This window comes from Littorina saxatilis, linkage group LG1, assembly GCF_037325665.1.
Source record: "Littorina saxatilis isolate snail1 linkage group LG1, US_GU_Lsax_2.0, whole genome shotgun sequence".
NCBI lineage: Eukaryota > Metazoa > Mollusca > Gastropoda > Littorinimorpha > Littorinidae > Littorina > Littorina saxatilis.
The window spans coordinates 91,590,756-91,615,325 of record NC_090245.1 but is presented as its reverse complement, the minus strand read 5'-3'; the positions used below and the strand labels follow the sequence as shown (position 1 = coordinate 91,615,325).

General features: G+C 41.3%; 1 protein-coding gene across 9 annotated transcripts in view; it reads right to left on the bottom strand.

Annotated features, from left to right (window-relative positions):
• LOC138945299 (sodium/calcium exchanger 2-like) overlaps nucleotides 1–24,570 on the bottom strand; it is a 105,093-nt gene that overhangs the window by 17,611 nt on the left and 62,912 nt on the right. For 6 of the 9 annotated variants that reach the window (XM_070316719.1, XM_070316726.1, XM_070316764.1 and 3 more), the window contains 14 exons: nucleotides 23,794–23,933; nucleotides 22,437–22,520; nucleotides 20,633–20,732; nucleotides 15,720–15,744; nucleotides 15,173–15,331; nucleotides 14,871–15,033; nucleotides 14,318–14,441; nucleotides 13,744–13,876; nucleotides 11,482–11,572; nucleotides 9,601–9,618; nucleotides 5,852–5,930; nucleotides 5,476–5,598; nucleotides 4,105–4,180; nucleotides 3,616–3,769 (listed from right to left, as the gene is read on the bottom strand). In XM_070316719.1, coding sequence (XP_070172820.1) covers nucleotides 3,616–3,769; nucleotides 4,105–4,180; nucleotides 5,476–5,598; nucleotides 5,852–5,930; nucleotides 9,601–9,618; nucleotides 11,482–11,572; nucleotides 13,744–13,876; nucleotides 14,318–14,441; nucleotides 14,871–15,033; nucleotides 15,173–15,331; nucleotides 15,720–15,744; nucleotides 20,633–20,732; nucleotides 22,437–22,520; nucleotides 23,794–23,933 — 1,469 coding nt within the window. The remainder of the gene's footprint in view (nucleotides 1–3,615; nucleotides 3,770–4,104; nucleotides 4,181–5,475; nucleotides 5,599–5,851; nucleotides 5,931–9,600; nucleotides 9,619–11,481; nucleotides 11,573–13,743; nucleotides 13,877–14,317; nucleotides 14,442–14,870; nucleotides 15,034–15,172; nucleotides 15,332–15,719; nucleotides 15,745–20,632; nucleotides 20,733–22,436; nucleotides 22,521–23,793; nucleotides 23,934–24,570) is intronic. The other 3 variants (XM_070316749.1, XM_070316776.1, XM_070316733.1) reach the window with 2 other exon arrangements.

Genomic DNA, 24,570 nt, shown 5'->3' with positions numbered 1-24,570 from the left:
CGATTTTCTGTACCTCTCTTCGTTTTAACTTTTTGAGCGTGTTTTTAATCCGAACATATCATATCTATATGTTTTTTAATCTAGAACCGACAAGGAATAAGATGAAATTGTTTTTATATCGATTTCGGAAATTTAATTTTAATCATAATTTTTTAATTTTTAATTTTAAGAGCTTGTTTTTAATCCGAATATAACATATTTATATGTTTTTGGAATCGGAAAATGATGAAAAATAAGATGAACGTAATTTTGGATCGTTTTATACAAAAATAATTTTAATTACAATTTTCGGATTTTTAATGACCAAAGTCATTAATTAATTTTTAAGCCTCCAAATGCAATACCAAAGTCCGGCCTTTGTCGAAGAATGCTTGGCCAAAATTTCAATCAATTTTAATGGAAAATGAGGGTGTGACAGTGCCGCCTCAACTTTTACAAAAAGCCGGATATGACGTCATCAGAGACATTTATCACCGGCACGGTTGGCCTAGTGGTAAGGCGTCCGCCCCGTGATCGGGAGGTCGTGGGTTCGAACCCCGGCCGGGTCATACCTAAGACTTTAAAATTGGCAATCTGGTGGCTGCTGCGCCTGGCGTCTGGCATTATGGGGTAAGTGCTAGGACTGGTTGGTCCGGTGTCAGAATAATGTGACTGGGTGAGACACGAAGCCTGTGCTGCGACTTCTGTCTTGTGTGTGGCGCACGTTATATGTCAAAGCAGCGATATGGCCCTTCGTGGTCGGCTGGGCGTTAAGCAAACAAACAAAACAAAACAAAAAAGAGACATTTATCCAAAAAACGAATTTTTTTCTCGGGATATCATACCCAGGAACTCTCATGTCAAATTTCATACAGATCGGTCCAGTAGTTTACTCTGAATCGCTCTACACACACACACACACACACATACAAACACTGTCACACACACACACATACAAACACTGTCACACACACACACACACACACACACACACACACACACACACACACACACACACACACACACACACACACACACACACACATACACAGGAACAACATCAATGCCTGTTTGATAGAAACGCACATGGAGGACTCCGAATATCAGGTGATTCGAATCCAGATGAAGACAGCAGAATTCCATCTTGTCAACTTCTACTGCCCCAACGATAGACACCTCGCCCTTGACACGATCCCCGCAAAGGCCTCCAACTTCATCGTGGTGGGTGACTTCAACAGTCATTCACAGAGTTGGGGATATGACCACTTGGATCGGAGAGGAGAAGAGGTGGAGAACTGGCAGGACGACAAAGGTCTCATCCTTTTGAACAGTCCCTTTGACTGCCCTACATTCTACTCCAGAAGATGGCACACTACATCAACTCCTGACCTAGCCTTCTGCACAGAAGACATGCACCAGCTAACCAGCAGAGAGGTCAGAGAACAACTAGGTGGAAGTGACCATCGGCCAGTCTTTTTGACCCTGGGCATGGAGTCCTGCACTGAAGCTTCCTTCCCACGGTGGAACTACAAAAGAGCGAACTGGTTCCTCTTTAGACACCGCACTAGCGAACTCACCAAAGACATCAGAGTCGAGGGTCAAGACATCAACATGGTGGCGAAGGACTTCAACATGAGCATCCTCAGAGCAGCGCGTGAGTCCATTCCCAGGGGTGCCAGGAGAGACTATAAGCCCTACTGGAGCAATGAATTGCAGGAACTGGATGATGATCTGGCAGACGCCAGAAGGGAAGCAGAAGTCAACCCGTCACAAAACAACAACATCCGCCTCCAGGAAGCCAAATCCAAATTTCTCAAGAAGAAGCTACAGGCAAGACGGAGAAGCTGGCAAGAGAAAACAAGCTCTCTGAACCTTGAGAAGGATGGCAGAAAGCTCTGGAGGCTTACCAAGCAGTTGAATGATGAGAACACCAGCAGAGGAAAGATCACATTAGAAGAGAACGGGAAGGTGCTAACTGGAAAGCATGCTGCCAACCAATTTGCTGAAAGCTATGCAGCTGAGAGCAACCTCCATGTTAGCCCCGAGAAACAGAGAGAAGCAAGAAGAGAGAAAAGAGAGAGACCTGCCAGACAGTCGACAGTGGACGCCATGAGTCAACCACTCACACTCCACGAGCTGACTCAGCTCTGAAAAAGTTAAAGGCGAAGAAGTCCCCTGGCCCAGACGGCATCACCAACGAGATGCTAACCCACCTTGGTAGTGCAGCAGAGAACAAGCTACTCGAGGTCTTCAACAGCAGCTGGCAAGAAGGATCGCTAACACAACTCTGGGGAGAAGCGATCATGATCCCCATCCTAAAATAAGGGAAGGATTCAAAGAAGGCCACCAGCTATGAGACCTGGGACCTTTATTCACGAAGCATTGGTGTTTTTACAAAGCATTGGTGTTTTTACAACTTTCTTTCTTTCTTTATTTGGTGTTTAACGTCGTTTTCAACTGTTTTTACAAAGCATTGGTGCTTTTACAAAGCATGGGTGTGTACACTAGTCAGATAATATATTTTTTAATTCGGTTCAGTTGTTTTTAAAGACGTCTTCAATTTAAGGTGAACTACGACGTCAACGCGTACGTCTGGGTTTTGAAATATCTTAACTAATAGGGGAAGCGCGAACGGGAATTTCCGAAAATGCGTTGGCCACAGATTATGTCTTGCTCGAACAAAATACTCATGCAAAACTCATCATTTTCAAAAAAATTGGACAAATAGTATACAATGTATATCATGGCTTTATAAACAAAGATCTCGTTTTAATGCAAAAAAATATCAAATTATTTGGAATAACATTTATCTACGTCATATGAACAATATGCAACCAATGAGGTTTTTTTTATAACGCAGTCAATGACCAATGTATTGATGTCCCATCAAAGGGCAGTAGGTAGGAACTATCAAGTTTTATTTTTTTTATATTCTTCTCTCTGTCGGTGACTACTCTCTCTCTCTCCTGGAATCCGGCCCGGGTTGGAGACGGGTCAACTGTTTGAGCAGACCCAGAGACGGTATCCATGCCCCACCCGCGTGTCACCACGGGGCATCTTTCTTGACCCCGTTAAGGTCAACACTTGGTATTTTAAGTAAGTAAGAGAGCCGGAGTGGCACAGTGGTTAGAGCGCTTGCCTCTCACGCTGGAGGTCGTGGGTTCAATCCCTACCCCGGGAATACAAAAACCGAATTTTCCGAGCGCTCTCCAGTCCACCCAGCTGGAAATGGGTACCTGACCCTATTCAGGGACGGGGACGGGGAAGGCAAAGGCAGCAAGGGAGAGGAATGGGCACCGCCCTCATAAAGATGGCCCCAGAGTTGTTGAGATCTGTAACATCTCCCCCACGACATAAAATGTTTATGGGACTACCTTTACTTTTTTTTTTACCCCTTCATCAGCTTCTATTTTTAACTCTTTTCTTCAGTATCATCACCTTACCCAGCCGGGGTTTTCTCCAGCACCACATGGCCCCAATGGCCCTGCAGTGAGAGCGTTAGGCTTTTGAACAAATCCCATCTTTTTTCATTATTTTTAAAAGGGCCCAAAACAAATTCATTTTGTGCTTATTTTTTTTATTAGTTATTCTTTTAAAACATTTTTTCAAAAGGCGTCAAATTTCATTCCTACGTACCCGTGATGTTGCCGATAGCGGCGTCAGCGTGCTCGTCCTGGAGGGCGGCGGTGCGGGAAGCGAAGGTGTCTGGCAGACTGGTGCCCAGCGCGATGATGGTGATGCCCGTCACACTGTTCTCTAGCCCAACCACGCACCCCAGCAGCTTGCCCACCTGGACAAACAGTTGACAGTTCCAACCGTTAGTGATCCTGTAATTCGTCATCAACATAGCTTACACACGCATGCAAGCACGCCCAAACACGAGGACGCAACATGCTTTGTTAGGTAAGTCTCTTTCTCCTCACTTGTGAATCCTATTATGTTCTGTTCCATGTCTTCCTCTTTCATACTAATCATGCTAGGTCGCCAGTCGTGAGCAAATTGATGAAATACAGGACGGCCCTCAGACTGACAAATAAGCAACACATCTTTGTAAAAATAAAATAAAAGCCCATTCAATATCTTAAAACACTGTCACGAATTCTACAGAAGATGAATTCTTCTAACCTGCTCCACAAGTGTTGTCATAGCTCCAATGAACACAAGAGAAACGAAAAAGGATGGCCACGCTCCCCCTATAGACCTGAGGACACAGAGAAACAACAAGTCGCGTAAGGCGAAAATACAACATTTAGTCAAGCTGTCGAACTCACAGAATGAAACTGAACGCAATGCAATTTTTCAGCAAGACCGTATACTCGTAGCATCGTCAGTCCACCAAGGCAGTGAAATTGACAAGAAGAGCGGGGTAGTAGTTGCGCTGAGAAGGATAGCACGCTTTTCTGTACCTCTCTTCGTTTTAACTTTCTGAGCGTGTTTTTAATCCAAACATATCACATATATATGTTTTTGGAATCAGGAACCGACAAGGAATAAGATGAAAGTGTTTTTAAATTGATTTCGAAAATTTAATTTTGATCATAATTTTTACATTTTTAATTTTCAGAGCTTGTTTTTAATCCAAATATAACATATTTATATGTTTTTGGAATCAGGAAATGATGAAGAATAAGATGAACGAAAAATTTGGATAGTTTTATAAAAAATATTTTTTTTACAATTTTCAGATTTTTAATGACCAAAGTCATTAATTAATTTTTAAGCCACCAAGCTGAAATGCAATACCGAAGTCCGGCCTTCGTCGAAGATTGCTTGGCCAAAATTTCAATCAATTTGATTGAAAAATGAGGGTGTGACTTTTACAAAAAGCCGGATATGACGTCACGAAAGACATTTATCGAAAAAATGAAAAAAACGTCCGGGGATATCATTCCCATGAACTCTCATGTAAAATGTCATAAAGATCGGTCCAGTAGTTTAGTCTGAATCGCTCTACACACACACACACACACACACACACACACACACACACACACACACACACACACACACCACGACCCTCGTCTCGATTCCCCCTCTATGTTAAAACATTTAGTCAAAACTTGACTAAATGTAAAAAGGTAATAAGTACTAATATGTTTACCGATCGATGTAAACACACGCCTTGATCACTAGTATTGTTTCTTTGCTTTAAGATGAGTCAAGAAATCATAAACAGATAGATTTACAATGTATACAATTGTAGCATAAAAGACACTGTCATTTGAGGATATTCAGTATGCTCCGTCCTTGGAGACTATCGGACGCCAGAAGTCCTAAACTAGCGCCGGTCCCATGCACTCACGTACACAAACAGCACTTCAAGTTAAATATCTTCAATATTGCAGTTGTTGAGTGTACTGTGCTCTCCGGTGGTTTTATTCGCAAAGTTGTCTATCGAATGACTCCTCAGTTCCTGATACATCTTTTTGTCTCACTCGTCATGAAGAAAGTCTGAAACTACAAAACTAAAATGTGTTGCATAAAGATTGATCATACGTGGGTGGAATTAAGGCACAGAAGACTTTCCAGAAGAAGGAGATGAAATGCATAAGGTAGTGGTGCCACTTTGGTAACACTTCGTTGCCTTCTTCGTCCTTTTCTGGTGCCACTGTCATCGCCCTGAAAACACATAGCAACTGTAGTATGCATGCGTATCTTGTGTGACATACTAATTCAGTTAAACAAAATATCTGACAACTTTTAATATCTAAATATATTGCATACCGAAACGTGTCTTCAGGCTCGTCATACAGATATAAATAAAAGATAGTTAAAGCTACTTTCCTTATCTTACATTCTTGGATATCGTCAAAACCCCAAAAGATGTTTGAGGGCTCAAAGTAGATAAATATGATGAAGCAAAAGTTCTTACTGGGCAAACTGGCCACCCCATGTGATTTCCTCTTCACCATCGTCCTCCAGAACTTCACCAACTCTCTCCATCAACTCGTCTGTCAAAATGAAATAATTGAGTTAACTAGAGATCTAACACATCAATCAAAATATTCAGAAAAAATCTGATATTTTAATTAGTTCTACAAAAAATCTAAATACATCTTCGAATGAGAAGAGCCATTACTGCCAGAGGAGGTAAATACCGCCACAGCGTATATGAAGTAAGAAAAGCACCAGCCTACCAAGCTTTATCGAGTTATCGGTTCCTTATCGCGGACAGTGTCAAACCATTAAATTACCCCATTGAAAATAAAGTCAGCCCTTCAAATGATTTAGCGCACAGCCATGTAATACCGAACTCACTTAATTTTCTACGCTACAGAGCAGAAGGTACGACAGCAAACCCCTCACTTACCGAATGAGGAAGGAGTGAGAGGTTTGGTTTGATGAAAGCTTGTGGAAAAGAAGAAAAAAACAAAGAAAGACAAAAAGGAAGGGGGAAAAAAAAGAAGAACGAAGAGGGTAGAAAAAGCAGAAAAAAATAAGGAAGAATGAAAGGGAACATAAAAGTAAAGAAAAATAAAAACAAAGAAAAACATTACGTTGACGAAACACATAACAGAACTTAAAGGCACAGTAAGCCTCCCGTAAACCATCACAGATACTGTCAGGCTTTTACACACAGTACAAACACCCTTCCATTTGAACACTCACCGAACGGGAACATCCTAGGTGCCCTACGTAAAGAGCGAGCAATTTTCAAAGAATTAATTTTTCGGATTGTCTCCATCTCAATCGGACCCATCCTGAACTCAGATCAAAAATGAGTTACTTCCCTTCAACTGGCGATAGCCGTGGAGCGATGATTATCAGAATGAATCGGACCGTGGTGCGTTTTGGCGCTAGACCTAACTTTTAAAATCTAAATAATAAATTGACAGCTTGTTACACAAACATTCTTTAATTATAAAAGAATTCTTTTTTCATCAAGACAAGATCAGTACAATTCGAAGTTTTGAAAGTTTGAAAAAAGAAAAGCCCGGAAGCAGGGTCACGCAAGGTCGTGGTTTTCGTAGCAGACGGCGGTTTATAGGCAGTCAAAAGCCATCGCTAGAGTTCTTATGAACCACATTCGTTTGTTTCGTGAAAAGTCAGAGGTACATAATCACGTGCTGTTGCAGATAAGCTCACAGCGAGCCGAATTCAAATTACAAACTGACGACTGCATTGTGAAAAAGGGAAACTGGATCACACGGGTTCACGATGACTCAGGGGTAAGATAAACCACGCAAAAATAAATTCTTTGAAAATTGCTCGCTCTTTACGTAGGATGTTCCCGTTTGGTGAGCGTTCAAATGGAAGGTGTTTGTACTGTGTGTAAAAGCCTGACAGTATCTGTGATGGTTTACGGGAGGCTTACTGTGCCTTTAAACAAGAGTAGACATCTCTTGCAAACAAACACACACGCACGCACGCACATAGAAGTGCTGTATGTGAATTCATTGTCAAACAACAAACAAAAAATAAAGAAATAAACAAACAAACAAACAAGAAGGGCAAAGCCCATACGACTCACATGCTTTACACATTTTTCCTACCAAAATACAAGTGACCTTGACCCAAGGTCAAGGTCATCCATGGTCATGCAACACAAAGCTGTTAATTCAAGACATAGGAAGTACAATGGTGCTTATTGGCTCTTTCTACCATGAGATATGGTCACTTTTAGTGGTTCACTACCTTATTTTGGTCACATTTCATAAGGGTCAAAGTGACCTTGACCTTGATCATATGTGACCAAATGTGTCTCATGATGAAAGCATAACATGTGCCCCACATAATTTTTAAGTTTGAAACAGTTATCTTCCATAGTTCAGGGTCAAGGTCACTTCAAAATATGTATACAATCCAACTTTGAAGAGCTCCTGTGACCTTGACCTTGAAGCAAGGTAAACCAAACTGGTATCAAAAGATGGGGCTTACTTTGCCCTATATATCATATATAGGTGAGGTATTGAATCTCAAAAACTTCAGAGAAAATGGGAAAAATATGAAAAATAGCTGTTTTTTAGGCAACATTTATGGCCCCTGCGACCTTGACCTTGAAGCAAGGTCAAGATGCTATGTATGTTTTTTGGGGCCTTGTCATCAAACACCATCTTGCCAAATTTGGTACTGATAGACTGAATAGTGTCCAAGAAATATCCAACGTTAAAGTTTTCCGGACGGACGGACGGACGGACGTCCGGACGTCCGGACGTCCGGACGTCCGGACGGACGGACGGACGGACGACTCGGGTGAGTACATAGACTCACTTTTGCTTCGCATGTGAGTCAAAAACATCAATGAAACAGAACCGTGTTCACAAAGTAAATGAAGATGTCTCTGTTGCTTCAATTCTCTACTTCAAAGATTACAACCGGTGGATGCAGATGACGTCAATCAAAGCAAAATACACTACACTACAATAGTAAAATGGCAATGCCTTATTAAAAGAAATCAAAGTATACACCTTGACAGTTTCAACGATCGATTAGTAGCTGGCATACACCATAACGTGTTAAATGTGTGTGTGTGTGTGTGTGTGTGTGTGTGTGTGTGTGTGTGTGTGTGTGTGTGTGTGTGTGTGTCAGTGTGTGTGTGCGTGTGTGTGTGTGTGCGTGCGTGCGAGCGTGCAAGCGAGCGTGCGTGTGTATATGATCAGTTCACCTGCAAAAAGTATGCGGCAATGTGAAAACAATCTATAGACTGAGTCCGTCTGAATTTACACACAGATTTGTGTTTACAATAAAGACAGTCAACATACAGAAGAAAAGAGAAGTAAATACTCTCTCTCTCTCTCCCCCCCTCCCCCCCATACCAGGAATACACACGAAAAGAAGACAGGTATACGGTATGCACACATGCATTTCATTGTTGCCCTGAAGGTAAAACCCCTACATTAACCAAGCAATCCGTAGTGTATTGCTGGCAGCATTGTTTTCTCAATTCTAATGGTAGCAGCTAGGAGGAATGTTGGATTGAAAAAGATCAAGGCTGATGACAGACGACTGCGTTAACGTAAAGTGTGTCCCGTCCTCAGAGTAGCAAAGTAAGAAGGGTTGATGCTGAAACGACTCACCTTCAAAGATAAATACAAAAGAAAGAAAAAGCTAACAATTTCGGTCGCTTAGAAACTCAATAAAAGTAGGTATTCCAATATAAATCTTCTCTTTTTTTTTAACTGAATGGCAGTGTCTTCAATCTCGGGGCTAATATGACTAATAAACAACAGTCTGCCAAAGCTATTAAGCATGGAGACCACCAACGTTTTGTAAATATCAAAAACTCCTCCCTCTAGTGTTGAATTCATGTCAGCGTATAAGCAAAATACAGATGATTTCATCAAGGGATACTGAGGAGAGGAAGAGAGCGGAGAGGGAAAGCTAAAGAGGCGCCCAAAGTGTCCAAATGCACTCGGGCTCACATCTACAGAAAGGAAAGTTGAGGAAAAAAGTGGCTTATAATATTCAAATATTGACTAAGAAAAAAAAAACAAATCCGGAAAAATTGCCGCTTAAAATTGTCATACCCTCTGGATATCAGCAGACGTACGCAATCAAAACAGAACAAAAACAAAAACATTGAAGCCAACAAATGAAAAAAACGTAAGAGTTAATGCACAACAACAACACAAACAAAATCCAAACAAACCATAAACGAAAACAAGAAACTTTCGTATTTACCCAGATTGTAGTTCCCAGCTTTAGACATTTCAGCAAAATGAAATCGTTTTCCAATTTTTACAACACAAAGTCCACTTTACCTGCAGATCTATATATCTATCTCTTCGACCAAACTTACTACAATTTTGGAGAGAGAGAGAGAGAGAGAGAGAGAGAGAGAGAGAGAGAGAGAGAGAGAGAGAGAGAGAGAGAGAGAGAGAGAGAGAGAGAGAGAACGGGGAGAGAGAGAGAGAGAGAGAGAGAGGGAGATACAGAGAGGAGAAAGAGAGAGAGAGAGAGAGAGAGAGAGAGAGAGAGAGAGAGAGAGAGAGATGATGGAACTTTATTTTTCAAGGATAGAGGTTTAAGGCGACGCCTTTTCTTACAACCGGTCCTTACTTCTAATACAAATATCTAATAAATGATAAACAAGTAAAGCAACATGACAAATAAACAAAGTAAACGAACGAACCAGCAAACAATCGACAAGTAAGCAAACAAGCAAATAAACATAAACAATAAAATGGCAAAGTAAGCAACATACAAATCGAAAGCGAAACATGCAACATGTTAACACATGTAAAGTGATCGACGGTAAAATTCACACGATACCAACGTTTACACTAATGCTAATAATGATTATATGGTGTAAATGATAATGATGATGATGATGATGATGATGATGATGATGATGATGATGATGATGATGAAGTGATGATGGAAATTCGCAACATAAATTCCACATAATACATATAATAAAGAACATATTTGTGTATTTCATAAAGCTTTGCCAATTGTTGACAGCTACTTGCACGTGTTAAGACAAGTATAGCCATCTAGGTAGACATAAAATGATTATGCAGAGCTTGTTTAAAACTCTTTAGTGAGGTTAATGATCTTATTACAGACGGAATGGAGTTCCACACCATAGCGCCAGAGAAGGCTTGACTAGTTTTGAACAAATCAATCCTGGGTATTGGTGGTAGAAAATTGATAGTACCTTTCGGTGACTGTGAAATAGGTCCTGAATATAGATGGGCACTTCGCCATGATAAACTTTATACATCATTACGGTCTTATTAAACTGTAACTGTTTAACTAGCGGCAGGTAGTTTAGATTCTTTAACTTCAAATCAGCTGATAATTGTGGACCATTTAACATGATTTTAGCTGCCCGACGATGTAGAGAGTTTAATTTTTTCATGTGAATATCAGAGACGCCATCCCAAAGAGTTGATGCGTAATTAATATGGGATAAGATGTGGGCATGATAAAATAGTTTTAGTGTTGCGATATCGACATATTGCTTTAACTTTGATAGCAGAAACAAATTCTTGGATACTTTTTGACAAATATAATGTACATGAGATTGCCATTTTAATTCTTGATCGACTATCACACCCAAAACACGATGTTCCGTTACCTGCTGAACAGGTTATGATTCCAGAGAAAGATTTCAAGAGGTCGTGACTGGTGTTTTTGTCTTGTTGTAATAATCATGCTTTTTGTCTTTCCTGGGTGCACTATCATACAATTCTGGTTACACCAACTGTTGACTTCATTCAGACTAGACTGAGAGAGAGAGAGAGAGAGAGAGAGAGAGAGAGAGAGAGAGAGAGAGAGAGAGAGAGAGAGAGAGAGAGAGAGAGAGAGAGTTTGGGTTGTGATCTTATATTAAGAAGTCAGATTACTCTTACCAAATTTTTACCCTATTGATTGGCAGATTGATTAATTGATTGATTGACCCACATATGAATAACTTATCCGACTGAAGCACAATGCGGCAGATGAACTCTCGTTGTACAAGGGCAAACCAGAAGTTCGTACCCCCCAATTTCTCGGGGAGCGGTTTACGCTAATGCAGTAGGCTGCGATCAACAGGAAATCATTAGTGTGTCTCACCTTTGTTTAAATGCACCACAACAGCACTGCGTATTCCAATCTTTGCTCCAGTACTCGGGTTGCGAATGGTGATGATGAAGTTCTTTGGTCCCTGTTGGAAGAGGAAAAAAAATGCCAAAAACCAAACGATGACATTGGTTGGAGGGGGAGGGAGGGGGGAGGGAGAGGGGGAGAGAGGGAGAGAGAGAAAGAGAGAGAGAGAGAGAGAGGGAGAGAGAGAGAAAAAGAGAGAGAGAGAGAGAGAGAGAGAGAGAGAGAGAGAGAGAGAGAGAGAGAGAGAGAGAGAGAGAGAGAGAGAGAGAGAGAGAGAGAGAGATGATGATGATGGAACTTTATTTTTCAAGGATAGAGGTTTAAGGCGACGCCTTTTCTTACAACCGGTCCTTACTTCTAATAGAAATGTCTAATAAATGATAAACAAGTAAAGCAACATGACAAATAAACAAATTAAACGAACGAACCAGCAAACAATCGACAAGTAAGCACAAAATGACAAAGTAAGCAACATACAAATCGAAAGAAAAACATGCAACATGTTAATTGAGGTTAGACATGTAAAGTAATCGACGGTAAAATTCACACAATACCAACGTTTACACTAATGCTTACAATGATTATATGGTGTAAATGATGATGATGAAGATGAAGATGAAGATGAAGATGAAGATTTGATGATGATAATGATGATGATGATGTTGATGATGATGGAAAATCGCAACATAAATTCCACATAATACATGTAATAAAGAACATATTTTTGTAATTCATAATGCATTGCCAATTGTTGACAGCTACTTGCACATGTTAAGACTAGATATAGCCATCTAGGTAGACATATAATGTTTATGCAGAGCTTGTTTAAAACTCTTTAGTGAGGTTAATGATCTTATTACAGACGGAATGGAGTTCCACACCATAGCGCCAGAGAAGGCTTGACTAGTTTTGAAACAAAACAATCCTGGGTATTGGTGGTAGAAAATTGATAGACCCGTACCTTTCGGTGACTCTGTGAAATAGGTCCTGAATATAGTTGGGCACTTCGCCATGATATACTTTATACATCATTACAGTCTTATTAAACTGTAACTGTTGAACTAGCGGCAGGTAGTTTAGATTCTTTAACTTCAAATCAGCTGATAATTGTGGACCATTTAACATGATTTTAGCTGCCCGACGATGTAGAGAGTTTAACTTTTTCATGTGAATATCAGAGACGCCATCCCAAAGAGTTGATGCGTATTTAATATGGGATAAGATGTGGGCATGATAAAATAGTTTTAGTGTTGCGATATCGACATATTGCTTTAACTTTGATAGGAGAAACAAACAAGTCGCGTAAGGCGAAAATACAATATTTAGTCAAGTAGCTGTCGAACTCACAGAATGAAACTGAACGCAATGCCATTTTTGAGCAAGACCGTATACTCGTAGCATCGTCAGTCCACCGCTCATGGCAAAGGCAGTGAAATTGACAAGAAGAGCGGGGTAGTAGTTGCGCTAAGAAGGGTAGCACGCGTTTCTGTACCTCTCTTTGTTTTAACTTTCTGAGCGTGTTTTTAATCCAAACATATCATATCTATATGTTTTTGGAATCAGGAACCGACAAGGAATAAGATGAAAGTGTTTTTAAATTGATTTGGACAATTTAATTTTGATAATAATTTTTATATATTTAATTTTCAGAGCTTGTTTTTAATCCAAATATAACATATTTATATGTTTTTGGAATCAGCAAATGATGGAGAATAAGATAAACGTAAATTTGGATCGTTTTATAAATTTTTATTTTTTTTTACAATTTTCAGATTTTTAATGACCAAAGTCATTAATTAATTGTTAAGCCACCAAGCTGAAATGCAATACCGAAGTCCGGGCTTCGTCGAAGATTACTTGACCAAAATTTCAACCAATTTGGTTGAAAAATGAGGGCGTGACAGTGCCGCCTCAACTTTCACGAAAAGCCGGATATGACGTCATCAAAGACATTTATCAAAAAAATGAAAAAAACGTTCGGGGATTTCATACCCAGGAACTCTCATGTCAAATTTCATAAAGATCGGTCCAGTAGTTTAGTCTGAATCGCTCTACACACACACACAGACACAGACACACACACACACACACACACACACCACGACCCTCGTTTCGATTCCCCCTCGATGTTAAAATATTTAGTCAAAACTTAACTAAATATAAAAATAACACCACAGTTCTGAGCGCTGTGTGCGGACTAAGCAAAGCGCGCCAGCATGCTTACTGTACCTGAGCGGAATTCTTGTGGATGTCCACGGTGATGGTTTTGGTGGTCTCGCCGTGCTCGAAGACGAGCTCGCCGTGACACTCGATGTAGTCCACTGCTGTCCCCAATGAGTTGCCACCGACTGCAGTGCCGTCTCTGTAACCGTCATCATTATCACTATCATTTTACTTGAGTTCAGTCACAACATGAATGTCTCAAATTGGGATAATAAAGTATAGTCTATTGTATAGTAATGTATTGTATTACTAGCGCCTATCATTATCAACACTTCAGCCATTGCTAGTGTTTTGTGTTTCATCAAATATATAGCTTGGCCAAAACCCTTTCTATCATAGTATGTACAGGAATCATCAATTTCACACCACGTCAGAACCATTGTTGAATTTGTCCAACTGCAGACATAAACACAGATATACAGAGGCACGCATACACCGAAATCCAGACAAACACACACACACACACACACACACACACACACACACACACACACACACACACACACACACACACACACACACACACACACACACACACTCACAAAGGGAACGTTTGTATATAATGCGTGGCGTGACTTACATTGTGGAGTACTCGAGGGTGACCTTGCCGTCAAAGCCGTGCTCTCTGATGACCCTCACGGTGACCTTGCCGCTCTTCATGTCGGCGTGGTAGTGGGGTTCTTCGAACAGGAACTCTCCAGGATCTGCGCAAATGTACAAATGTGGAGACATTCAGTACACTGTTGGGTCAGAAAAGACTTCAGGTGCATGGAAGTTCTCCTGAATGACACCCGCACACGCACGTTGGTACGCACACATTACCCCCCCTACACACACACACACACACACACACACACACACACACACACACACACACACACACACACACACACACACAGACTATGTCCCTTTCTATCTTTCTCCCTCTCTTGAGTCTCCCCTAAACCAGCACCCCACCCCCACCCCACCTATCTCTACCTCTCTCTATCTCTTTTCTCCCGCTCACCTCCATCGATCCTTTCCTCCTACACCCCTCCCCTATCTGAATACATGCCAACAACCACACACACACACAACCACGCGCGATATGAAAGACAAAGACAGAAGGTGAATCGGATGGTCCTGAGACTGACCGTCGTCATCCACGATGGTGACACGCGCGATGCTAGGGTCGCCTAAGCCACCGCCGCCCGCGGGGTTCTTCAAGAGGATGTAGAAATCCACGTCGGCCTCGTACTGGTTGTCGTTGATGATGGGGACCGTGATCACCTTGCGGTACTCGTTCTCGTCGAACGTCTGTTTGAGAACACAAGGCATTCGCAGATATCATTACTTTAATTCTTTTCTTTTCATTTCGTGTCATCCTTTATTATCCCATTGCTTTTGGCTGCAGTTTTCTTGGTTCACTATGAGAGAGCGTTGTCTGAGTACTTACCAGCGTGCCTTGCGTGTTCTTGAAGTCCTTGCCCGACTTGGCCGAGCCCTCTCTGGTCTCATAGTCAACACTGACCGCTCCGACCACCTTGGGCGTCACGCCGCTCGTGCTGACCGGAGTGGCTTGACCGTTCTTCGTTGGACTGCCTTTGTCCGACGTCTGTCGAAACAGTTTCAGTCATAAGTGTGATTAGACTGAGAGTGGTATAGCTGAAGTCCAGACTGCTACTATGACGGGCGTTACTTCCATGGACCATGGTGAGTCTATGATACTGAATGCTGCTTCTGTTGTGAGTGTGCGCAACGGAGGTGGCATTTTACGTCCTAACATACGTACTCGTGCATCGATGCATACATGAAAGCAAAAGCAACATACGGAATAATTTGAACACAGAAACAAACAGCACCCAGCCTCCACTCTTCTATATATCCACGCCCCCCCCCCCCCCCCCCCCCCCCCTCCTCTATACACACACACGCGCACGCAAACCTGCAAACGCATACTCACAAACCAACCTGGACACAATTCAAATATCTCATATTCTTACCATGCTTTTCATGAGATGGACAGACCTGAAACGGTACAGAACAAAGTTAGAGGAAAACAGTTGAACGACACACAAGTGCAAGTACCCATAACAAATTCTATTTACTTCTTTTATGCACATATCCTCCTCGCTGGAACGAAACGCTTCCGAAACACAAAGGACTGAGATCTAAATAATTAATATAAGACTAGACAGAACAAAAGATGCTGCTTTTTAACGCACATGTACATGCAGTGATAGGTAAGATATATTATCCACTGACCAATCGTTTGCATTTTGATCACTGAGTTATCAGACACATCGTATTTATTTTCAAGCTTTAATTACACCATAGCTAACGACAAATTAACATGACTAGAAGAAATACTAGAAAACAAACATACTAGTAGACATACATACTAGAAGAAACAGACTTGAAAACAAACAGACCAACAGAGAATGGTTAGAAAAAAACGAAGAAACGAAAAGGGCAAACGGGATGTCCAATGGTGACCACAGATCTAGGGAGTTAAACAAAAAACAGAAAACAAACGCACAAAACATAGCCCCAAACCTGCTAAAGTAAGGGCAAGTTGAAGCAAACTAATGGACTACTGTATCCGCAAAGACGAGGATTGAAACGTAAGAGCAGCAGCCTCTCTAGCACTTCGTGTCTCCCCGATCCCGATACATATATCGGGTACACCTGGGAAGATAAAGCTTGAGTTCTCATTGTTGCAAGAGAGGAAAGTATACAGATGATAGTTTAAATACATAAATAACAAGAAATACCTCCGAGGTAGGAAAAACACTCCCCGTCAAAGGGAAATAACCTTCTCAGTTGGTGGCAGTGATTGGTTATTTCCCTTTGACCATGAATATGTCCCTCTATAAGTCCTTGTATAATTTTAATCCACCAATAACTCCCTAACCGTGTGTTTGACGGGTCCCAATTTTTGTAAGGACTGTCTCAGGAATGTATAGAACCTGTTCACCAAGTTTGGTGACGATCGGTCCGTTCATTCTTGAGATCTATATGCGAACACAAACACACAAACACCGGCACAAACACATCGACCGAATCCTATACACACCCCTATACCGGGGGTGTAAATACAGTTCTCGACAAGCGCTTAGAACTGTACCCACGGAATACGCGCTATATAAGCTTCCTATTGATTGATTGATTGAGTTCTGTGCGCGTAAATATGTTTATGTTACGTGGATACACTAGTTTACAAGAAAGCGTATGAGCGTCAGAGAGAGTAAGAGCGAGATATCGAGAGAGAGTGATGTGGATGGGTGAGTGGAAGGGGGGGGGGGTGGTTTAGGAGGGATGGCTTAGATCTTGGGCAAAAATATATTTGCTAAGAATCATAGCAGTTCAGTTCCAAAGGACCTTTCTTACAGGGGCTGGATGGCAATATGATTTCACATTCGAGAACTAGAGATATTTACACTGCGTAAAGCACAGAGAGAGAGAGAGAGAGAGAGAGAGAGAGAGAGAGAGAGAGAGAGAGAGAGAGAGAGAGAGAGAGAGAGAGAGAGAGAGAGAGAGAGACAGAAAGAGAGAGACAGAGACAGAGACAGAGACAGAGAGAGAGGGGGGGGGGGGGAATGAAGAGAACAAAAGCAGAAGTACAGAAAATATTAAATGAATAGTTAGTACTGAAATTTACAACATTGAATGCATATGGGACATACACACACATTTGGCAACTCCCTACCCTCTCTCACTGTGTCAAATTAACGTTGTTCTTGAACCGCAGAGTGATAACTAAATGTCACTGGACAATGTCAAAGAACATTTTTTTGAGGAAAACTGCATTCTTCACGCAGAAAACAAAGAATTTGTGGGTTCGCTCGTCAATCGCTTGTGCAACTGTAAGCACAGCCAATCGGAAGCGCGATGAATGGTTATGAAAAAAGCACGTGAACACTCCACACAAGCCGGAGATATAAGCTGAGTGCACTTTCAAACAACAGCACTGAGTGACAAACCACAAGCACAAGACACTCATTGGCAATTTATACCACATGCCATTCCATCCTAGGGATTATGGAGATTTTACGATAATGGTATCACATGAACATTAGGGCGGGGATGTAGCTCAGTCGGAAGCGCGCTGAATTTGTATCCAGTTGGCCGCTGTCAGCGTGAGTTCGTCCCCCACGTTCGGCGAGAGATTTATAATTTCTCAGAGTCAACTTTGTGTGCAGACTCTCCTCGGTGTCCGAACACCCCCGTGTGTACACGCAAGCACAAGACCAAGTGCGCACGAAAAAGATCCTGTAATCCATGTCAGAGTTCGGTGGGTTATAGAAACACGAAAATACCCAGCATGCTTCCTCCGAAAACGGCGTATGGCTGCCTAAATGGCGGGGTAAAAAACGGTCATACACGTAAAATTCCACTCGTGCAAAAAACACGAGTGTACGTGGGAGTTTCAGCCCACGAACGCAGAAGAAGAAGAAGAAGACATGAACATTAGTGCAGATGGAGGTTTTATTTTTTGTTAAGAAGTATCAGTACGCTCGATAACGTCATTTCAGTGAGAAATGCTCTCGAGTTTCTTTAGAGCGGCGGAGACAATCCCTGTTAATAACAGAACAAAAGTTCACTGCCTCTTTTGAAATCTAGGTCCGCAGACAATTGAAATCAGACTCACAAAGCAACCCAAAAAATGTCATAATGTAATACACCCCCACCTCTTCCTTCTATTTGTAACTGAGATGTATTTTGTGTTTTAAACCGCCTGACACTGCGAGGCAATTTTCCTTGTTTTTATAAGGACAGTAAATTCTTTGAGTCTTGAGTCTTCTAAAACCTAAAGAACTGACAATCATCCGCCTTACCAAATACGCTTTATTTTCTAAGTATAATCTCCAAACTACAAGACCTGCATGAAAATCGCTTTCACAGTGGACTATTTTATGTGTTAAAAACGCTGCTTTGGAAAACTGTTCTCCCCTTTACATTTTCTTAAACTATAAGTATGAAATGGGCTATAAATCGCCTTATATACCGAAGAGTTTCTACAGTAAGGCCAAAAAAAAAAAAAGGTGTGGTTACGGTAACATAGCCAAAAAAAATAGGGTAGGTAGGTAGGCAATCACTTTTTTTTTTTTAACTTGTTTTTCTATTGTGTACAAATTAAACCTACTTGACAGGGAAATAAGTGTGCGACTCGGGCGCTTTCGCTTTCATTGCGTTTTTTGCACTCGTTTTTTTGTTGTTGTTGTTGTTTTGTTGACAAATGTAATAAAAAGTTATAGGATCGGCCCCTAAAAATAGGGTAGGTCGGGTTACCGTAACCACACCTATTTTTTTTTTAGGCCTAAAGGAAAAGTTATGTGTATACAGAAAAAGCTAGCGCTACACATTTACTGAGTATGGACTATTGTATGTGTTAAAAACGCTGCTTTGAAAAACTTTTTTCCTATTTACATTTTCTTAAACTATGAGTATGACATGTGCTATAAATCGCCTTATATACCGAAGAGTTTCTACATTAAAGGAACAGTTATGTGTATACAGAAAAAGCTAGCGCTACACATATACTGAGTATGAATCATGTGCGGTACAACCCATCATTTACCCTCTGCCATCCTTGCTCGTCTTCTTGTCCCTAAAAGTCACCACCAAGTTCAACAGGTTAACAATACCATGCTTCAAAATACTATGCAAACCTAGGCCTGTATCACTTTAAAGAAACGTTCCTTCGCTTGTAAACTGTCAGGTACACACACAGTCCAGGCTTTTAAATGAGATCGGAGCATTCTTCCATTTTAACATACACTAATATTTTCAGCCAGGCTGCTTCCTATGTAGAGCGGCATTTTTATAGTTGAATTAAGTACGCACATTGACATCGGTGGCGCGAACAAAATCATTAACAAAATGCCCATCCTGCACAGGAAGAATCTAGGCCGTTTTGTTTGTTTAGTATTTGCTCAAGTGGAAGGATGCCCTGATCCCATGTAAAATCTTGGACAGATCCGTCTTGCTGTAGGTGGTCGCTTACACAAGAAGGAGGGTATTTTGAACATGAAATTCATCTGCACTAACGAAGGATTATAAGGCTCAGAACAAAATGTGTTTCGAAGGTGCATGCTCACGCCTGTGATCGTGTGAATGGCATTAGAAGTACGCGCTCGTGTTTGTGTATGAGGGGCAGGCACGTTTGAATGCGTGTTTGTATCAGTCTGTGTCTCGTAAAGCAAGCACAACGCAAAGCACACTATACATGTCTGCAAGCTGGTTATAAGCAACATGTTGCACAAAAAGGCATCACGATTAAGACTTCATCTTGTTTGGAAGTTGCCGTGAAATCAAACACATTCAATACGAATGTTGCAAAATTACAAATGAATGAATGGACTCAGTATTACGATTCAACAGTCAAAGGGAAAGGGGAAAAGGTTCTCTTTATTCGAGACCTGAAATTGAGGTTTAAGCTCTGGATATATATGTTTCCGTTTTGGGATTCGTTTTTTGGGATTCGGGTATTTCCCGTTAAATTCATAGAATTCTGAAGCTCAACGAGTGATGCAAGATGTGCAACACATTTGACACATGCTAACTCTACTCTTCATCAACGATAGCCACACAAAAGCATAAGATCTAGAGTGCCCTGAACGTTTCAAATAAATGCATGAATTAAGAAACAAAATCAAGATAATAAACGTGAACCTTAACCCCATTACTTGGGCAGCAAAAACTCATCTTTGTTATGTACATGCTTACGACTGCGAAGCTCATCACAATGTGGCAATGGTTTTTTTTTGGTTTTTTTTTTTGGGGGGGGGGGGGGGGGGGTCAAATAGATTAAGATAGACAACAACAGCAGCAAAACGGGCATAAAATAACAAATGGAAAGAACACATGCTAAAGAGGACAAGACAAGCATAAAACAAAATAAAGGTGAACTCACTGAAGCTGTCTGTGGAAGAGCACATCAATCTCCAGAGTCCCCGCACTCTCCAACACAGCGTATCGGTCTGAGGCGAACGTGAACTTGCCTAGCAAATCGCCTGTCGGAAGAAACCCATGAATTACAAGAAGCCCCCAATATGAACTCTTAGCCATCGTTTGCAGAAAAAGGCTGTATACATAGAAGTATAGTCTATCTATATATATATATACGACTTGTGTCTGTGTGTCTGTGTCTTCGCGATGCACGGCCAAAGTTCTCGATGGATCTGCTTCAAATTTGGTGGGCTTATTCACAGAGACCCCGGACACAACCTGATCGATGAGATATTTCAACACGTGCTCTCAGCGCGCAGCGCTGAACCGAATTTGGTTCCACCTCAGCTACCCGGGCCCCCATACCGACACACCAAAGCCGCTACACCACATCACAACGCCAAAGTTCTCGGTGGATCTTTTTCAAATTTGGACACCGTATTCAGCTACACCCCGGACACAATATCATCGATGAGATATTTCAACACGTGCTCTCAGCGCGCAGCGCTGAACCGATTTTGGGTTTTCTGTTCATTTCACCATTCCCAGTAACTCTTCCTTATCTTCTCCATGTTTTCAGCGTTTACCTCCCTTCCTTCGTATGGTGCACTATAGTATGAGGGGGGCATCTTCGGATATTCCCGGCGTTCTGTTACTATTTTTAGAAGGTCACCGCAGTGTCCAGAACGTAAATTGGACCCGTAAATTATCCTCACTGTAAAAGTGCAAAGGTCGAATCAATTTATAGCCACGCGAAAAATACACTGTCATCTATCTCTCTATATATACGGCTTCTCTGTGTTTGTGTGTGTGTGTGTGTCTCTCTCTCTATGTGGGCAACACCTGTGGATTGTTCAGTTCTGTTTGTGATGTGGTCTGGCGGCTTTTGTGTATTTGTATGTACTGGCCTTCCTTTGAGTTCAAAAGGGCTTAGAGATAAGCTCTAAATTGCTCAATCCTGTTTGAGTGGAGTTCGCCTCCAAAGGTGATTAACACGGTTACATTCGTCGACAAGGATGGGACTCGATATGGTCAGGAATGGCATTATGGCCACTGAATCATTTTCGTGCTGTTCCCATTCCACGAATTTGGGAGGGACCTAAGCTTGGCGGGTCCATTGTTCGGACCCGGCAAAGCCGGCGTACGGCTCTAAGTATTTCATCCCGGCGAAGCCGGCTACCCGGCGAAGCGGGTATTCCTCTAGTTAATCATAAGCAGAAGATGTCCTACCTGTCTCTCTGTTATTGCCGACTGACGTTCATTGTTGAAGATAGCGATTCGTGAAATAATAGCCCTCTCTGTCCGGACTTTAAGTTATATTCCATTTCAGTCAAATCAAAGTTCGCAGCGTTCATGCAAAGAAAAAAATTCCTTCGCCTCTTATCGTACTGCTATTCTTGAAATTTTCATCTTTGGGGAATGTGGTACATTTTGTGATTTGACTTGGTTCGCTCATCGGAGATGCCAAACCTAAGTCCAAAATCAATAACACGCAAAATGTATTAAGAGACGTTAAAATATGGACGTAACTTAGGCTTGAAACCATGGTGATGCGTACAGGTTCAAACATACGAACAAATGAGAGAGAAAAAAACACCCCAAAAACAACAACAAAAACCACCTCAAATCAATCAAGTCGTCAACAAAGAAAAAATAACGATGCAAACAATACCAACATTAAACATCAACAGCAAAACGACATCCAAAGGAATCCAAATGTTCAACAAATGGGGAAAGATAACATCAACAACTGACAGACATCATTCAACCTGTTAAAGTGGGAGACCAGGTGCTGTATACTTCAAAGCAATGAGATGGTGTAAGGCTCGGTTTTCTCAACATTTTTCTCACAACTGTGAATGAGGCAAACAGGAAGAAAGGATTGATAATAATGTAACTCGCAGAACAGATAAGCAAAATGCACATACGTGTTGATTACATTACGAGGGAAACGTCACAAATGCAAATGGAGAGATCTGTTTCAGGAAAGAACTAGTATTGATCCATGCGCTAAAATGTATGTCCCTAATTCCCAAAATACTCCCAATCCCAGATTGCCCCACGGACAAATAATCCCAAAACTAAGAAACATATCACAAGTTCACCCTAATCCTGAAAGAGACGTCACAACATTCGTCCTCTTTGAAACATCACGATGTCATAAAAGTCATCCTGTAAGAAAAAGAATGTCACAATGATTCTCCAGACAAATAATAATGTCAAAGGAATCGTTCTGAAAGACAAATAAGGATATCACAACATTCATCTCGTTAGATAAATAATGCCGCAACAACTTTCATTCCACAATAAATGATGATACAACAATCATCCTCTGAGTCAAAGCATGACGTCACAGCAGCTATTCTCTGATATCAATTATGACATCACAACAACTTTTCTGCACTTCAGTCACACAATGGTGCCACAACAATCAGCCTCCAAGACAAACAATGACGTCACAATATTCAACCTCGAAGACAAATAATGATGCCACAATATTCGGCCTCCAAAACAAATAATTCATCCCCCAAGACAAATAATGATGCCACAACAATCAGCCTCCAAGACACATAATTCATCCCCCAAGACAAATAATGATGCCACAACAATCAGCCTCCAAGACACATAATTCATCCCCCAAGACAAATAATGATGCCACAACAATCAGCCTCCAAGACACATAATTCATACCCCAAAACAAATAATGATGCCACAATATTTGGCCTCCAAAACAAATAATTCATCCCCCAAGACAAATAATGATGCCACAACAATCAGCCTCCAAGACACATAATTCATACCCCAAAACAAATAATGATGCCACAATAATCAGCCTCAAGAACAAAATTAATAATTCATCCCCCAAGACAAATACTGATGCCATAACAATCATCCTCAAGGACAAATAATTTATCCCCCAAGAGAAATAATGATGCCACAATAATCATTCTCCAAGATAAAACAATGGTGTCGCAGCAATCCTCCTCCAAGACAAATGATGACATCACAACAATTATCTGCCAAGCAAAAACAACAACTATACAACAATCATCAAACACGATCAATACTACCACTACAAGAACATACAACGGCGTTAGACGCTCAGAGTGCAGAGGGTCACCTTACCTTCTGGGGCTTTGCCCTGTTTGATGGCGTCATTGATTTTCTGGACCTTGGCGACGACGTCAGCCATTCTGTTGCGTCTTTCATGCTTACGGCTGAGGCCGGCGCTGCCCATCAGAGCGCTGACCGCGGCGTGGCGGAATCTGTGCACAGCAACAACGACAACAACAATCACAACAATGACCGCTGTGAGTGTGAGAGAAACTGGGATCTGCTAGGTCGGGCAGGTAGCTATCCATCGAGTCATTCACCTGTATAGTTTCTTATTGTACTATGATACTATGTGAACCTTGCTCTCCGAGAAAAGGTCCATGTAGTCTCCAATCTATCCACACACGCCGCCATTCAAGATCACAGACATTGCCACATCCTTCCATCGAGTCTCGTACCTATTAAATAACCTGTCAATATCCGTCAACTATATGCAGCCACACTGTCTGACGTTGAATCTTTTCAATGAGCAATGATTTTGTCTCTGTCGGCGTGCTCAGTCTTCCTTGTAATGTAAACCAGTTACACTACATAGGATACTATATAGTCTGCCTTGTTAAAATATGCATATCAATATCATATCACTGAATACAACATTTAAAAATATACAATCCAAAAGTTTGCCCCCTACTTTTTAATTGAGATGAATGTTTATCACAACAGAGCCCATTGATATTTATTCCTCCCACAAAAGCCACATGCGGAACGTATGTATTAATTACGTTTTGTGTAAACCTTTGAGATTCGTTTAATTTAAAAAATAAAAAACTTTACATAACTAAATTGTCT